Source organism: Petromyzon marinus, chromosome 4 (genome assembly GCF_048934315.1).
Source record: "Petromyzon marinus isolate PM22_M1 ecotype Great Lakes invasive population chromosome 4, UKy_Petmar_22M1.pri1.0, whole genome shotgun sequence".
NCBI classification, from domain to species: Eukaryota; Metazoa; Chordata; class Hyperoartia; order Petromyzontiformes; family Petromyzontidae; genus Petromyzon; species Petromyzon marinus.
The window spans coordinates 11,798,068-11,814,870 of NC_133670.1; the positions used below are offsets into that span (position 1 = coordinate 11,798,068).

General features: G+C 38.8%; 1 protein-coding gene across 5 annotated transcripts in view; it reads left to right on the top strand.

Moving 5' to 3' along the window:
- LOC116938719 (V-type proton ATPase 116 kDa subunit a 1-like) overlaps positions 1-16,803 on the top strand; it is a 276,745-nt gene that overhangs the window by 205,112 nt on the left and 54,830 nt on the right. For all 5 annotated transcript variants that reach the window (XM_076056558.1, XM_032946244.2, XM_032946245.2 and 2 more), the window contains one exon: positions 4,013-4,187. In XM_076056558.1, the coding sequence (XP_075912673.1) occupies positions 4,013-4,187 (175 nt within the window). The remainder of the gene's footprint in view (positions 1-4,012; positions 4,188-16,803) is intronic.

A 16,803-nucleotide genomic window follows, 5' to 3' on the forward strand; every position in this document is an offset into this window, starting at 1 on the left:
GTGGCCTAGCCAGTCTCCAGACCTTAATCCCATAGAAAATCTGTGGAGGGAGCTGAAGGTTCGAGTTGCCACACGTCAGCCTCGAAACCTTAATGACTTGGAGAAGATCTGCAAAGAGGAGTGGGATAAAATCCCTCCTGAGATGTGTGCAAACCTGGTGGCCAACTACAAGAAATGTCTGACCTCTGTGATTGCCAACAAGGGTTTTGCCACCAAGTACTAAGTCATGTTTTGCAGAGGGGTCAAATACTTATTTTCCTCATTAAAATGCAAATCAATTTATAACATTTTTGACATGCGTTTTTCTGGATTTTTTGTTGTTGTTATTCTGTCTCTCACTGTTCAAATAAACCTACCATTAAAATTATAGACTGATCATTTCTTTGTCAGTGGGCAAACGTACAAAATCAGCAGGGAATCAAATACTTTTTTCCCTCACTGTATGTTACCCTCAAGGTATTCAATAATTATTTGACAACATTAAAATAAATTATATATCTATTCAGCACCAATTATTTTAAAATACAATCATGGAAACAAATACCTTGGTTAATGTTTCTTAGATTTTAATTAATCTTCTCATAGTTGCAGCTGGTTAAATTCCCACCTCTACCACCCCAAGCAACCATGCTTGCCCACACGCCTCTTCATGAAAAACTAATTAAACTATAATTAGACTTTGCAAAGCATCTAAATGCAGAATAATTTTAAAAGTCAATAAAACGCAACTGTATAATCATAAACATTAATAATAATATACAAACCAAAACCCCCAAAAATATTTCGGGCAGTTTGATCAGTGGTGCAATAGACCGTGCACAAGCTGTCTGAAAGACTGCAACCCCACACAAATGAAGAATCTACTATCACGTGAATTGATATATAAAGCAGCAACCAGGGGGCACAGGAAGAGGTCGGAATCAGAATTGTATTTATTCTGGAGGAATCCGATGAGCTATGAAGCTCTTTTGCACAAGTGTCCAGTAGTATTCACAGATGTCCAAGGGGGAAGGGTGGAAAAACACTGGGGAGGGTTTTCGTTGGGAACTCGTACTTAAATATTACAATTCTTGACCTGTAGGGTTCAGCTCAGCTGCCACAAGACCCATGGCCATACATCGCTATGAAATAATTGGCCTTAATATTTCATTTTATTGTACCTCCATTAACTCAAGACAGCTGTGTGCATGTGGTATATATGGTCAGCAATTTTCAATTGGCAGCGCACTGCAGGGCTTATAATCACAAAGCTAATAAAGTATTAAAGCTTTCGTGACTGCATAAAATTACTCATTGTTTTTTTCGGTAAAGTCACGTATGTAGAAATACAATAAAATTATATTTAAAAAAACAATCACGACGTTTCGATCACAACGCAAGCGATCTTCATCAGGTGTCAAGAACAAATCACGGAGGTAAATACAACAAAAAGACGAGAGACAAGAATTCAACAAACCTGAAAAAACATTATGTGAAGCACATCCAGTTTTCAGAAGAGTGTTAAATTTCGTGTTCAACCTTTGGATTGCACATACCAGCATAGATAGAATCTAAAATACGAGGTACACGATCAGTAGAAATACCTCGTATTTTTCATTCTATCTATGCTGGTATGTGAACACGAAATTTAACACTCTTCTGAAATTCGTGGTCCGCCAAGAAGTGTCTGTGTTGTTGGCCTGACTGGATGTGCTTCACATAATGTTTTTTCAGGTTTTTTGAATTCTCGTCTCTCATCTTTTTGTTGTATTTACCTCCGTGATTTGTTCTTGACACCTGATGAAGATCGCTTGCGTTGCGATCGAAACGTCGTGATTGTTTTTTGTTTTAACATAATTTAATTGTATTTCTACATACGTGACTTTACCGAAAAAACCAATGAGTAATCACAAAGCTATTCTGATGAGATTTCCCGTTTCCAGTCCCAGAGTTGGCTCGACCCGTTATGGGGCCAATTAAAGGAGCACCAGCAGGTGAGCACCGCACATGTGTGTCTCTGTCTTTGTGGCTGTAGTCACCCAGAACAGACCATGGAACATATATAACGACTGAATGCCTGATTCAAATAAATGACGGAGGCATCATCGCAATGATACACTCCGCTACTCCTGATGCAATTATCTGGCTCCATCACTTCAATGTAAAATTATAGTTGTTGCTCTACATTAACTTCAGCCAAACGAAGGAGAAGCGCATAGTAGGAGGTCAGCACCATTTTTCAGATGACTCGGGACTGCGAATCGACCCAGCATTGTAGAGATTTAGATTTAAATACTGTACATATATAAACCAGATAAGTAACAATTATTGATTATTCTACACTTAGAATTTATTGTTTTTTTTTTGGCAATCCAAGTAAAAGTTAATCAACTAGTACCAGATACTTGACGACAAACCAAGAATGCACGCACAGTGTAACCTTCCACTGCAGCTTGCTTTTGTTGTTCTGGGGTACGAGTGAGAGGTGTGTGTATGCTGGTGTGGGGAGCAGCGGTGCAGTGGTGATCACACTACGAAACTGGCGCGTCAAGTTCGATTTACACTCGAGGCTAACATCATTGACGATTATCTGAACCGGTCCTGGGCGTCCCCTAGGTCAGCTCAGCCTTAAATTAATACCTAATGCCATATTCTTGGTTCTTTCGTTAAAGTCACGTAAATATAAAACAAACAAAAAATACAAATAATAAAATAAAATTTTAAAATAATAATACATTGAAATTAATTATTTTTATTTAATTATATTTTTTATTACATTTTACTTTATTATTTGTATTTTTTTGTTTTCTATTTACGTGACTTTACCGAAAGAACCAAGAATATTAAATCCTGCAGCCACGAAAGTTTTAAGTAAAAATTTTACCTAATGCCATGTGTAAATATCAGCACTGGGAGGACAAAGGCGGCCGGGCATGGTGCCGTGCCGGCCTTCATTTGTGCTTGCTAACATTCTCTGCTCTGTGACATATCAGAAGAGTTCGGAACAACAGCAGTCACTTTCTGCTCTCAAATTTTTTTTTTTTCACGTCTTTAAACGGTTATGCTATTCACCACTGAGCCAATGTGTTTCATTATAGTTCCCTGGAATAATCTAAATCCATTAATGAGGCTCTCGGCAAGACATTGAGAATCACATTAATCTTATAGAGCTCATGTACTTTATTACACAAATGTATACTGAGCCTATTAACCTTTGAGTTGGAGGTTCAGTTTTGCACGTGCACACACGAGTGCATGTATCCACACATACTCTTGCTCTATTTGCCATTCATTTCTGGAGAGCAGCACAGGCTAAGTGTTTCTAACCGAAGATTAAAACTAACAATAGCATTCTTGATTTGAAGCTTTCGTGACTGCAGGAGTCCATACTCTTTGGTTCCTTCGGTAAAGTTGCGTAGATAGAAATAAAACAAAATAAATCACGACGTTTCGAACGCAACACAAGCGCCCGTCTTCAGGTGAAATCGCGATAGCCGCGATGTCTGCTACGAGCAGCAGACATCGTGCTGATTTATTTTGTTTTATTTATACCTACGTGACTTTACCGAAAGAACCAAAGAGTAACAATAACATGTTCAAGAATCACAGTTAAGAAACACACAACATAAAAATAATTAAAATAGCATGTAATCAAACAAAAGTGTTGGTCTATAAATTGTGTAAAGTGCAAATGCAATGTTGATGTTACATGATGGTAAAATAATGCTTGGAGGACAGGGTGCGTGCATGTTTCCACTCGGGGTGGGACAATGCACCCCTCTAGGACTTCGATGATTGGTCATGGTTCAGGATGGCGATTGATTCACGAGTCACTTTTTCAAATAATGTGGTGAATGGCAGCACCTCTATTGCCTGCAGAGGTGATGTGTACCCATTATTTGCAACATCCAAAAAAATGTTGATTCTCACACACACAATTCAATGCACATACCAGCACGTTAACAATAATTGTTCATTGATTTATCGACGTTGTTGCGCTCTCCGCTTTATCCAAACTATGCCCCCTGTGTAGAACTCTCGGAGGTGCTGTGGACTATGGTGGTGCGCAGTGGGTTCGTCATGATGACTGGATACGTGGGGACGGCGATGGTATTCTTCACCTTTGTCGGGTTTGAGGTGCTGACGATTGGTGTGCTGCTCATCATGGAGGGCCTCTCGGCCTTCCTGCATGCGCTCCGTCTACACTGGTACGTTCATCTGTCGGAGGACATGCTTGTGCAGTCGGGGTACCAGATGCATGCCTACCTTTGGGCCAAATTTGCACAAACGCTTGCAGACCTTTTCTTGTGTAGATTTATATTAATTCCGTTATAATTCGCCACTACGTAAACAGCAGCGCTTATGTACGTAGCTATTTCCATGTGGACCATCTTAATGTTTATTACAGCTGTCTAATTACTGTTCCATATTTTTTCACTCCAGATTCTATCTGTAAATTGAAATGCGGACCTTGCAGCAGGAATTCGAATATTTGATATTGCCGAGTTGATTTCGTTTTTCATTTGATTGTGTATGAGAAACTCCATTTCTCAGCAGGAATCTTGATGAAACGAGTAAATGCATAACGTCCACACTATGTCATGCTCTCTCGGTAGTCAGTGTGCATCAGATAGTCGACTCCAGAAGTAGCACCAGCAGGGAAATGCAGAGTTTTGTCTGTGCATCTATGAATATATTAGTTGATCATGTGTCTTTCTATAAATATGTTTGTGTCTTCTTGACCATATTCTTACATTTCACCTCATATATTTTTTAACATCTTTCTGAATTGCTGCATGTAAAGTTTAGATTTGTAATATGAGAGCCTAAATATTTAGCTTTCCTGTGTACCTTTCTTTTTGTTGTGTTCTTGAAAAAGCATAATCATGATAAGTTAAAACATAAAATAATAGTACATTACATTTTGAAATATATTCTGAAGTGGAAAAAGTTTTTACATTATTGGAATTCCCATAATTTTAGTGAAGTATTTGTAATATAGAAGTAATATGAAATTGTTATCCATTCTACATGAGTGTTTACATACTGCATCTGCAAAAGAACATTTATCTGCATGTGCATTAACAAAGATTACATTTTTACTCGTATAAGTTGTAGGCACATTCATACTTTTCAACACATTACAGCCACAGCAACGCAGAGGAAGTACTTACGCTTGCAATGAAGATTCCAAAGTGTTTGATTAAACATTTTGGTGTAAGTTTTGGCATTGTTACTTGTGTGCACCCTTAAGCACTGTACGTTACATCAGCCCGATGGTATAGACCAAAGTCGCTATTGTAACGTATGACCAATCTAGCTCGTGAACATGGCCCCAAATCCACAATTCCAGTGGCATTTAGGCCACTGGAATTGTGTGAGTGGCTCAATTGAGTTAATCAATGTTAAAGACTTCATAAAAATGTGCTACATTCCGTAAAATATGGTTTTGTAGATACATTTCAGCAGAATTATTTAATTTCCTGATTTTTTTGGTTTGTTTGCAATCATTGCAAGCGTTTAGTTGATATTTTTTATCTAAAACAAAGTGGTTGTTTAATATTAAACAAGGGCATCATGGGACCTCCTTTGCCAGTTCCAAAATATGAGAATAGGTTTTCCCCTTTTTTCTGGCAACAAAACAGCTGTGTTAAGATGTTAATACACCAAACTGAAACCTTGAACAAGGAATCATGTCTGCATTAACCACAATACTTGTGGTCAGATTGCAAACATAAACATACTCTGATAATATATGCATTGTCCTTGAAACTGATTGGTCCACACTAGAAACAGCTTTCTTTTGAGCCTCGTCTCAAAACGGTGTTAGACCAGAGAACGACAAAAGGCGTACAGCACAAAGACAACGCACTATCAGAGTATGTTTTTTGTTTGCATTCTGACCGCAAGTATTGTGGTTAATGCAGACATGATTCCTTGTACAAGGTTTCAGTTTGGTGTTTTAACATCTTAACACCTGTTTTGTTGCCAGAAAAAAGGGGAAAAACTATTCTAATTAAACAAGTGCTTTGGGTGAAAAGGACGGGATATTTACCTTTTTGGAAGTTCTTTAAACAAAACCAAACAGAAAGATAACTGGGATCGTTTGTGAGCTTTGCCATCAAAAACATGTCGATTTTATGGCTGTAAAATCCACCGGTAATGGCTTTTCCTTACTGCTGCTTTTGATGCTTAAGGTTTCAAAACACCTTGGTACACAACCCATGAATCTGTGGCACACATCCTGAATATGTTTCTCGATAGCACATAAACATTTGCATTGAGCTTCATAAATCAGAACTTTATTTTGAATATCCTTGCAAGAAAATGCTCTGCCGTACAATTCTCCAGAGGTTTTCCTGCATTTTGCAGTGGGAGTGAGGCTTGGAGATTGCTGGCAGTAAGTCTGCTAAGTCTTATCAGAATTTGCCAGGCCCAGCCATATCTGCAGCCAACAATCCTCTGTAATATTCCAAGGTGACATTACAGTATTCCAAATCCTCAGAAATGGACAGTGCAAATGCCCTATTATGCATTTGCATAATGCACACATTTATTAATTAATTATTAGCTATAATTGGATACATTTTTTGAAGGGCCATTGCTCAAAACATCGCCAATTGTATATTTTTTATTTTGAACCCTTAAAGCAGTGTATTTGACAAATGTGTTGATTTTTTTTGGTATTATTGTGCTTGTGCACCTCTGCCAATGCAGTATCACCAAATACTGTGAAAATTAAGTAATTTTACTTCTCCTCTCTGTCCACCAAACCATACAGCTCCAGTTTGCCAGTTGTGTGGCAGGTGATAGCCCTCCTCGACCCAACCGTGGTACCACCTACAGTATATAATAGGACTAAATGTTCTACATTGGACGGGAAAATTAAGGATTGATTCCAGTTGGTTTAAAATGTTTTGGTTTCATGCTTTACTCGTGATACAGACTAATGATGGGGCTACCTGAGTAGTGGGTGGAGATAGCAGAGGAGAAGGCAGGGATTAAAAGAAGTTGGTGAGGCCGACAACAGAAGAAGTGGAGGCTACTCCCTTTGTAGGTGATGTGAGTGAGTGGGTGTGGTTATGTTGGGGAGCGGTAGTGTAGCGGTTAGCGCGCTGCGCTATGAAGGTGGCGACCCGCATTCGATTCCCGCTCACGGCCAACACCAGTGACGATTATCAGAACCGGTCCTAGACCTCCCCTAGGTCGACTCAGCCTCAAATGAGTACCTGGTGCGGTGGATAAAAACATTGCCACTGGGGAGACAAAGGCGGTCGGGCGTGGTGCTGGCCACCCACCCCCTCGTGTACCGTTCCGGCCTTCATAGGTGCTCGCTAACAGCACTTGCCCCTACAGTCTGTCAAGGCTATACGGGGAATCTTTGTGGTTATGTAAAAGTAGGCAGGGCTTACAGAGGTATGTGCAGTCAACTCACTATATATCCCGATTGAGCCTCCAGAATATTTGGTAGCTTAATGGCTGTATGCTAATGGACTCATGGCGGGCTTCAATGGAAAAAAAAAGACTGAAGTGCTTACATGTCGCCTAATTTCATGCTCCTCAAGGTTGCCAATCAGCAGCTTTGTTTTAAGGATAGATTGATGGTGCCTCAAACTACAATAAAAATTGTGACAATGCATATATTTAGTAAATGTAATAGCTGTTATGTAGCCATATTTGCTTCTGCTCTTGGAATATGGAATTGCTGCCCTACTGGTTCACGATTGTGAACAAGAGATGTATGCTGCCACAGCCTTCGTTTTTCTTGCTAAATACCAACTAAATTATGGTAATATCATTACCCTTGTGCAAACTAGTTGATAATTTGAGAACGTCTTCATTAGTATTGCTTCCATAACAATGTGTTGAAAAAACAAATGAAAAAACAAATGCTGATATAAAAAGCTGAGCGAAAAAGTAGATGCGTTGCTTAAAATGTATTTGCTTTAAGCATTAGATGCATTGCTTAAAATGTATTTGCTTTAAGCATTACTAACATCAAGAAGGCGGGTACAATTTAAGCTGGATGCAGCTCCCTTGCATCACGAGTGGCGACTGTAATAGCTTGGTTCCGCTATATCTAAAGATGCCTTCGTGATTTACTGCAGAAAATGGAACCTGTGGTGCTCATTGTAGATTGAAGATCACAATACATTAGCTATGATATGTCGGTGTCGGCGGATGATGATAAATGCGACGATGCTGTGAAATTCGGACGTGAATGAGAACGGAGCCGATTGACTGTGGACTATGCAGTAACGCACTTCATGTTAGTTACGACGACTGCCACGTGATATACATCCAATTATTTTGGTGATTTCACACAGAGCTCCTTTGTGTTCGTCTTAAATAATATTTACAATAATAAATTTGCTCAATAGTAACTATCACAATCTTTCGAAATGCGGATTGTTAACATTTAGTCGTTGTTCGGTAGGAAAACAGTTTAAATGTCAACATAAAAAAAATGGTACGTTGGGTATAATATAAAACATACTTGTTTCAATTGATTTATATGTTTTCGATGAGCTGTTGGCTATAAGTGGCTGAGGGCGAGTGGAGAGCATAGTTGTAAGATAAACTATTCCGCGTGGGTATTCCCTGGGCATCCCACAATCTGCCTTCTCTCTGCTTCTGCTGCGCGGGTGGAAAGTCAGTCGCTTGCGCATGTCAAAACTTCGAAGCAATGCATTTCCACTGTAATGTGTGTAATTACCAGAAAATAAGCAACGATGTTTTTCATCATCATCATGCTTATTTAAACTAACCGATGCACTGGAAGTTTCTTCCATGTAAATTGAATTCTCTATGACAAACCCTTTCGTATATGCAGTACTGTATATTACTTCGTGCATTCATGCCCTCTAGAATTTCCTTCTCATTGTAGCTATTTGGATTGTAACGCTCTCCAACTGATATTGGAAACGTAAACGCATTACCTCTGTCCATCTGTCTGTCCGCATGAAACTCGAGTGCACGATAACTCTCATAAACATAATCCAATATAAAAAAAACAAGAATAAAGTTCGCATCACTTTTTTACCCTTTGCTCTCTTTTCGGAACAGTAAATGGTGATCACGTGATTTGTGCACATCAGGCAAGATTATGCTCCATGTAATTGTTGGGCTTCCAAATGGAAAGTGCCTCAAGCTATCTTCTTTGGTTCTTTCGGTAAAGTCACGTAGAATGAGAATAAAATAATAAGATCTCCAAAATCCTGAATAAACACAAGATCCAGGTCTGATTCAACACAGTACATAAAATCCGTGATCTGGTTCCATCTGTAAAAGATGCTGTTCCAGACATACAGTACCCGGGCGTTTACAAACTAAAGTGCCTCTGTGGTAGTAGCTACATTGGAGAAACCAAACGACATATCTCGGACCGCATCCGCGAACATAAAGCAGACTTGAAACACGGTAGAACGAACTCCTCTGCCGTGGCAGATCACTGTTATAATTCAGTGGGCTCACATGACATTGACTTCTCCAAGATGGAGGTTCTTTGCAAACCAACCGGCTACCATGAGAGATTCGTTCATGAGGCCATTCACATATACAAGCACAGAGACAATTTCAACCGAGAAGATCTATTCTGGCTTAGTAACCATTGGAAAGATGTTTTAAACCATTTACGTTCTTAATTAATTGTATTTTACGATGACCTTCAGACCGCAGCTCTTTCGCTGGCATTGACTCTTAATACCTCTCACACCACGGTTAATGGTATGGTTTACAACATGGAGTATAACAGCGCCTCGCAGCTGTCTCTCTCCCCCTCCTCCGTTCCGACCATGGATGAACTCGTCCTTCTGAACGGGGCTCGTAGCTATCCGTGGTGCTAAAGTTGAGGGTAAGAATCCACCCATTTTTTTCGCCATATAGCATTGTGATATATAACGACTTATTGTTGGTAGCTTAGCTGATTGGAGAATATATAGAGTTTATTGATAACATTGAGGTAATTTATATTTTAGTTTTTTATTGGTTACTATATAGTATTCATTATATAGTGTAGTGTATACCCAGTTACTGTGAATAGTTCAGATGTGTAGGCTTTGACTTTAACATAGCCATTTCTGTGACCAGTCACAAGCTAATCACTCAGTTATATCAATGCTAAATTCTCCTAGTTATTTCAATGCTAAATTCTCCTGTTTGATTTGTACTAGGTGCCTCTGTGAATGTGTATGCTTTGACTTTAACATAGCCATTTCTGTGACCAGTCACAAGCTAATCACTCAGCTATTTCAATGCTAAATTCTATGCTAATTCCTTTGTCAAGGGGTGCCTCTGTGGATGTGTATGCTTTGACTTTAACATAGCCATTTCTGTGACCAGTCACAAGCTAATCACTCAGCTATTTCAATGCTAAATTCTATGCTAATTCATTTGTCAAGGCGCTTTGTTTCTTCTCACACAGCTTAAAGGTCGCAATCTGAGCGTGGCTTTGTTCGCTCCAGCGCTGTCCTCCAGACAGTCTCGTCCCTTCACCTGATGAAGGCTGCTTGTATTGTGGCTGAAACGTCGTGAGAATTTTATTGTGTTATTTTATTTTATCAATTTATTATTTTATTCTCATTCTACGTGACTTTACCGAAAGAACCAAAAAAGATGAATCCTTGCAGTCACGAAAGCTTTAAATCGAAATTTAACTGCCTCAAGATAGTCAAGTATATGGTGCTTTTTTGCTCTCTAAAACCTTTTGTAGGCTTTCATTCTGTGTTTCTGTGAAACTAATATAATATCGCAATTGTGTCCATACTCAAGATAGTAAATATTTCAGTAATTAGGAGAGGGTTAAGTCAAAAAATTTTTTTTTTAACGTTTGTAGATGAAAATAAAACGGTTCGAGAAATATAATCTTGCTGAGATCTTTACTCTCCTATGATTGATTGGATATTAAGAACTTGTGCATTGCATTTATTTTGCCCATTTTTAGTTTTAAACACACATTTTGCAGCTTTATTAAATTGTCCTTCTTGTAGTTCATACCGCTTGATTGTTATAATGACTATGTCATCAGCAAAACGGAGATTAGAATATTTAATATATTTTTGTAAATTTGTGATTGTTCATGAATTAATGTTTCATATTTCTCGATATTTATCATATTTATACTAGAATGTTTTATATTTTAGAACAAATATTTTGAAATAATAAAAAAATACATTAAAACAGCTACATTGAGGTTTCATGAATAACCAAATTCACATGAAAAGAAGCGTCAGACAAGGTGACACTCGTTAAGATATTCACAGGGACATCAAAATATATTTTCTAAAAATTTGATTGAAAATATAGAGGCACAGCTTGCCACTGGGGGTGCCCTTCGAATGTTTGAGATAAGATGTTGCTAAAAGACACCGTGAGTTTCTGAAGTATTTAAGCCTCGTACAAAATCTGAGATTATTTAATACGGTAAATTTGGAATAAAAAAATTAGAAGGCTGACTTCTCCTGTGTGTCGCATGCCACATCTGTACCAGGGTGCCATCACCCTATGCCAATCTCCATGGAAACATAGGCTGATGACGCGTGGCAGCAGACGGAAGCACAGCTCCATAAGTACATCAATGGGACTGAATGCTCTCAACACGGTATCCCGCAGGTTTTTGAGCTGATTTTTTTTCTAAAGCCCGTCTGGCATAAGCTAAAGTCTTTCAGGTTAGCTTAAGATTGGGGGTTTATTGTATCGTCATCATTTTCAATCCACTGCTGGATAAAGACCTCTCCACCCTGTTTTCTTATGGTGCCGTAATCCAACTTACCGCTGCAGTAAGTTGATTTAATGTCTCCATCGATGCGGTAGCAGCATTCCCAAACTTTAATTCTGCCACCAGTCTCATCCATCGGCCTTCATCACCTATAGCAAAATGTCCTGACAGTCAAAATTATGTTTAACACGTAGGCTTTCGCGACCAATATTATTCATAATAAAGGTTTTTGGGTTAGATCGCGTTTATTTATAAATGTGTCGTAACCCTCCACCACCCGACACGGCCAATCAGCAAAAAAAAAAGTGTCACGTTGACAAAAGACAAATAATTCACTACTTCAGCCCACCGGTGTGTTGAGTCAAAATTATGTTTAATTTGGGGTTTTTAAACGATTTCATCGTTTATTAGCATTGATGAAAATCTAGTTATAATCGCTATTTATATACTTCTATATATAAAACACCACATAGATTCCTTGTCAAGTAACGCTATTTCATAAGTTGCATATTGTAATTTAACAAAAATGTATGCTTTTGCTTTATTCACAGAAAATTGTTAGAAATAAAAACTTACGTCACTGACATAATTACAAAACAGAATTTTAAAAACAAATTTAATTATGTTTCAAAGCTTTAAAAATGCCGAAACTTACTTTGATACGCTATTACGAATTTACGTGTGAAAAATGCTGCTATCACAACAAAAAGAAACCTTCATTTGACTGTATTTTTCGTCACAAATCAGGACACATGGATGTGTAGATAATGATAATTAAAACTGAAGAGAACCAGTTTTAATTAGTACCGTGATAATGTTTTCTGGGGCTCTATGCTCTGCGAAGAGCATGCAGGTTAATATGCAGTAGGACCTACCTGGAGAAAACCATTTTTTATATGGTTCATCGCCACCAGGTTCATGGAACATGTTTACAAAATACCTGATGGGCTTTCAATCATAGTTATTTTCTCGCCAGTGCTCGCGTACAGTCGGGAGGTGTGATGTGCAGTGGGCGCCAACAGCTGCCTGATGTTTGAATTGCTTATAGCTCACGGTAGCTGTTGACGTGAGTGAGCATAGGTCCTTTCGGCTGAATGCTAATGCACGATGCGACTTGGTGCCAGCAGCATGAGTTACCCCTTCCAAGCCACCTGTCTGCCAAACAAAAACCCATTCGTCACTCAGTCTTTCTGTCCGTGCAAATGCATACCACACCTTTAATGTCGCCGCAGATGGTGGGGTATTATCTCCCTCGCCCGGTGCGCAGGAGGTCGTGGGTTCAATACCGACCCTGACAATGCCTGTATATTTGGAGTTTGCGCGTTCTTCCCACAGTCGTGTGGATTTTTCTCCTGGTCCTCCGGTTTTCCTGTCCACATTTAGAAACGTGCATTTAAATTATTTGGCTGCTACTATGAATTCCCACATGTGACGATATAAGCCACTTCATTGATCTATCATGTTTTGCCATGTCGCTTCTGAAAGAGAGCTAATAGCTCAGTGTGCTTTAACTGGTAAATAATAAAATAGTTGCAAATAGTAAAATAATAAGTTGCATTATTCATGTTAAAGGATGATTTAAGGAAACATTTTACTTTTGAAGATATTTTTTTTGCTTGAGGGATGACAATATTTTAACCAAATTAATAAATGCATGTGTATTGGTCTGTTATGCAATTATATTTTTAGACCAGTCCCAAAATTGTTCAACTTCCATCAATTAATTTATTGTTAAAACATTGTATGGGATGACCGATGTTCTCGTATGTTTACAGCGCCAACGCAAATGTCGTTGAATGTGTGTCGTGTGCCATGTGCGTATTAAGTGTGGCTGTTTATACTGGAACGCACGCATATGTGGCCACGCTATTTTTTGTTAATGAGCTTAAATCTGCATTCCCAGCGGTCGCCCCACAGAGCGGCAGCTGTCGCTCAAGGTGCATGCTCTGAAACAACCTGAGCCGTCCCCATTTATTCTCACAAGGACAAAGTGGAGCAGCGCACATATCACCTGCGCCGCTCACAGTCACCGGTTCTAAACTAAAAATGTTTTTTTTATTTTATCAGGTAAAGCCCACTGAGCTATAGAGTTATTTTTCAAAAGCGACCTGGTCACAAATAATAACTCAACGAAGTGACCTCTTGTAAATGTGTAAGAGCCAATTACTCTAAATACATGTTTCTAAATGTGGAGGGAAAAACAGGAGGACTTGGAGAAAGATCGACACGACCACAGGGAGAACATGCAAACTCCTAATATACAGTTATCAGGGTCGGGATCGAAACCACGACCTCATGTATACCAGGCGAGATAGTTAACATCTCGCCACGATGGCACCCCTGTCACTGTCATCCCGAAGGAGCACTTTTTTTTAGTTGCACACGTTTAAAAACATTTTTTATTTCGATTCTAGAAGATGTGATACGTTAATTTTCTAAGGAATGTATGTGTATATTTGTGCAGAAAATTAACTGTATATTCTGAAGTGTAATAGTGTAGAAAAATATATTTTTTTTCATCTCCACAACATCAGAGAGGGACTATATCCATGACAGTATCACTATTTGACTTTTTTTTGCAGGAAACCCTATTTAAACTTCTATTAATTTCACAGGAGCATCCTGCTTAGTACATTGAGCAAATTGCCTTCTGAGTACTTTTTTATATATGGGAGAAAACCAGAGAAAACTAGGCAAGGGATGATCGAGTTCCACACTGACAAGTCAGTGACCTGCTTGCTGCATTGCCTCTCGCAAGCAGTGCCCTCCCGCAGGCAGGGCCTCCCGCAGGCAGGGCCTCCCGCAGGCAGGGCTTCCCGCAGGCAGGGCCTTTCCGCAGGCAGGGCTTCCCGCAGGCAGAGGCCTCCCGCAGGCAGGGCCTCCCGCAGGCAGTGCAAGAAGCATACAAATATTTTCTCACTAACCCTTAAGGTGTTTTTTTGGTGTTTAACGCCATCACAATCCACCAACCCTGCCTCCAAGTGGCCAATTTACAGATGTGCCCCCATACCTGACCTTAAATGTCACAGCAATGAACAAAACATTGTCATTCAATTATTAAATCCCACACAAAACAATATGGCTTCCTGTGCTACTGATCGAGCATTGCCATACTTTTGCCTCTCGTGCACATTTGCAAAAAAAAACGATACTGTACTAGTTAGATTTCCCATCATGAATACGCTTGAATGTTATAGATCAAGAATTAATGAATGAGTATGACATGGCAACAAATAATGGAATTTGAAATAATCACTTGTTATATGACTCAGCTATATGGGGCCTGAGAAGTCCTGCAATGATTTTCTATTATACTTGTTTACTGCGTGTCTCCATAAACAGTAATTGCTGTGCGCATGCATGGGTAATTATGTATTCCATGCGTGTGATGCGAGGCTCCCAATAACATGCATTTGGCGCTCATCAGCGTGCTCTTACATTTCTCACCATTTGCTGTGTAAGCTGTCTCTGCAGGCTAAATTAAATTCAGAAGTATTTCATGCTCTATTCACAGTTGCCCTTCAGCTGCAGCTTATACATATTATGGAGCACTGGAGGAATTTCATTATGATAAATTTTTAGATAACTGTGAATAATATCAATTTTAATATTATCCTCACCGTTGCCATAATCACGAAAATTAAACATTTGTCATTTTTGTGCATATTGCCTATGATATATAGATCATACACATGGACACTGAAAAAGAAAATGGAACAAATGCTGAAATGTGTGCGAAGCTTAAGAGAGGTGAATACTTGGAATTTACAATGAGAGAGAGGGAAATTAACTCATGGATCAGAGAACAAACTTAGATTAACATAATCCATTGTATGTTTATTAACTGTGACTTACCCAATTGGTAATGTGTGCTGAGTATTCTCAGATTAGCAATCCATTGTAATGCATATGATTACATGAACACCCCTCTGATCTTCGCACTTGATAGGCTTACAATGATGACATTTTCTTTCTCTATTTAAGACCAGAAACAGGAAGACTTTTTCACAATTCTAGAAAATCGTCTGATGAAGCTTTTTGTGATCACCAGCGAAACGTCGTACTCAAATTGTAAATATTGTGGGTTTACTCTCCAATACCCCGGTGTGCTGAAGCAGTAACTAATTTGCAAGTTTTGTTTACATGACAAACCTTACGAATTGGGTGTGTTTGGTACTGATAGGTTCACGACACGTTTATATTTCCGCGATGTAAGCAAAAAAAACTACATTTTTAACAGACCTAGGTTCGAGACATTAACTGCTAAAAAACAGTCAGTGGCCTTGAAAAAGAAACATTACGAAAAGGGATTGTGGTCAATAGTTGAGACGAATGATGGAGTCGCAGCCAAAGGAGAGGACATCCACCAGGGAATTGCAGCAATGAGATCAGCTGGTGTCCAGGGATGGTGGTGGTTTGTGAAGGCCTTCATTCGGCAGTGAATAGATCGTGGCTGTTATTGCTGCTCATGATGATAATGATACATCACTTTAACATTGTGAAGAAATGTATTAATAATTTTGATTTTGGCAAGATATAACAACGGTATTTTATTCATTCTGTTGAAATAAATGTGCTTTTCTAAGGTTCTCTCTCACCTTTAGATGTTTAAATTGAAAATGCAGATGTCTTGGCACAGCCTCATGAATGTGAATTCTAAAAGTTATTAATTACATTACTTTGCAACTGCTACATGCCCGTGTTTTGTAGCCTTGATGAGGCTAAACCTTTTATTGGCCAAATAGCCCTAAAATACTGCAAGCACATTCATTAATATGTTGCAATGTTCAAGATTACAGGTTATTTGCATGTAATTATAGGAATTTTATTTATTTTATTATTTGCATGTTTAAGTAGCAAATGTTTATAATATCTAAATATTTAACATCATATGTATTATTTACATAACATATTAATCCGACAGACTACCATAATGATATAGCAGCCTTTTTGACGCAAACAGGATGCCATTTTGGCAATAAACTAGTTAATGTTGGTTCCAAATGGGCTAGGTCTTTAGCACGACCTAAACTGAGAAAAACAGGAGCAGATTCTTAAGCATAATTAAGCCCCAAAAACACAGCATGGGGCACGTGCCATGGGCTCCA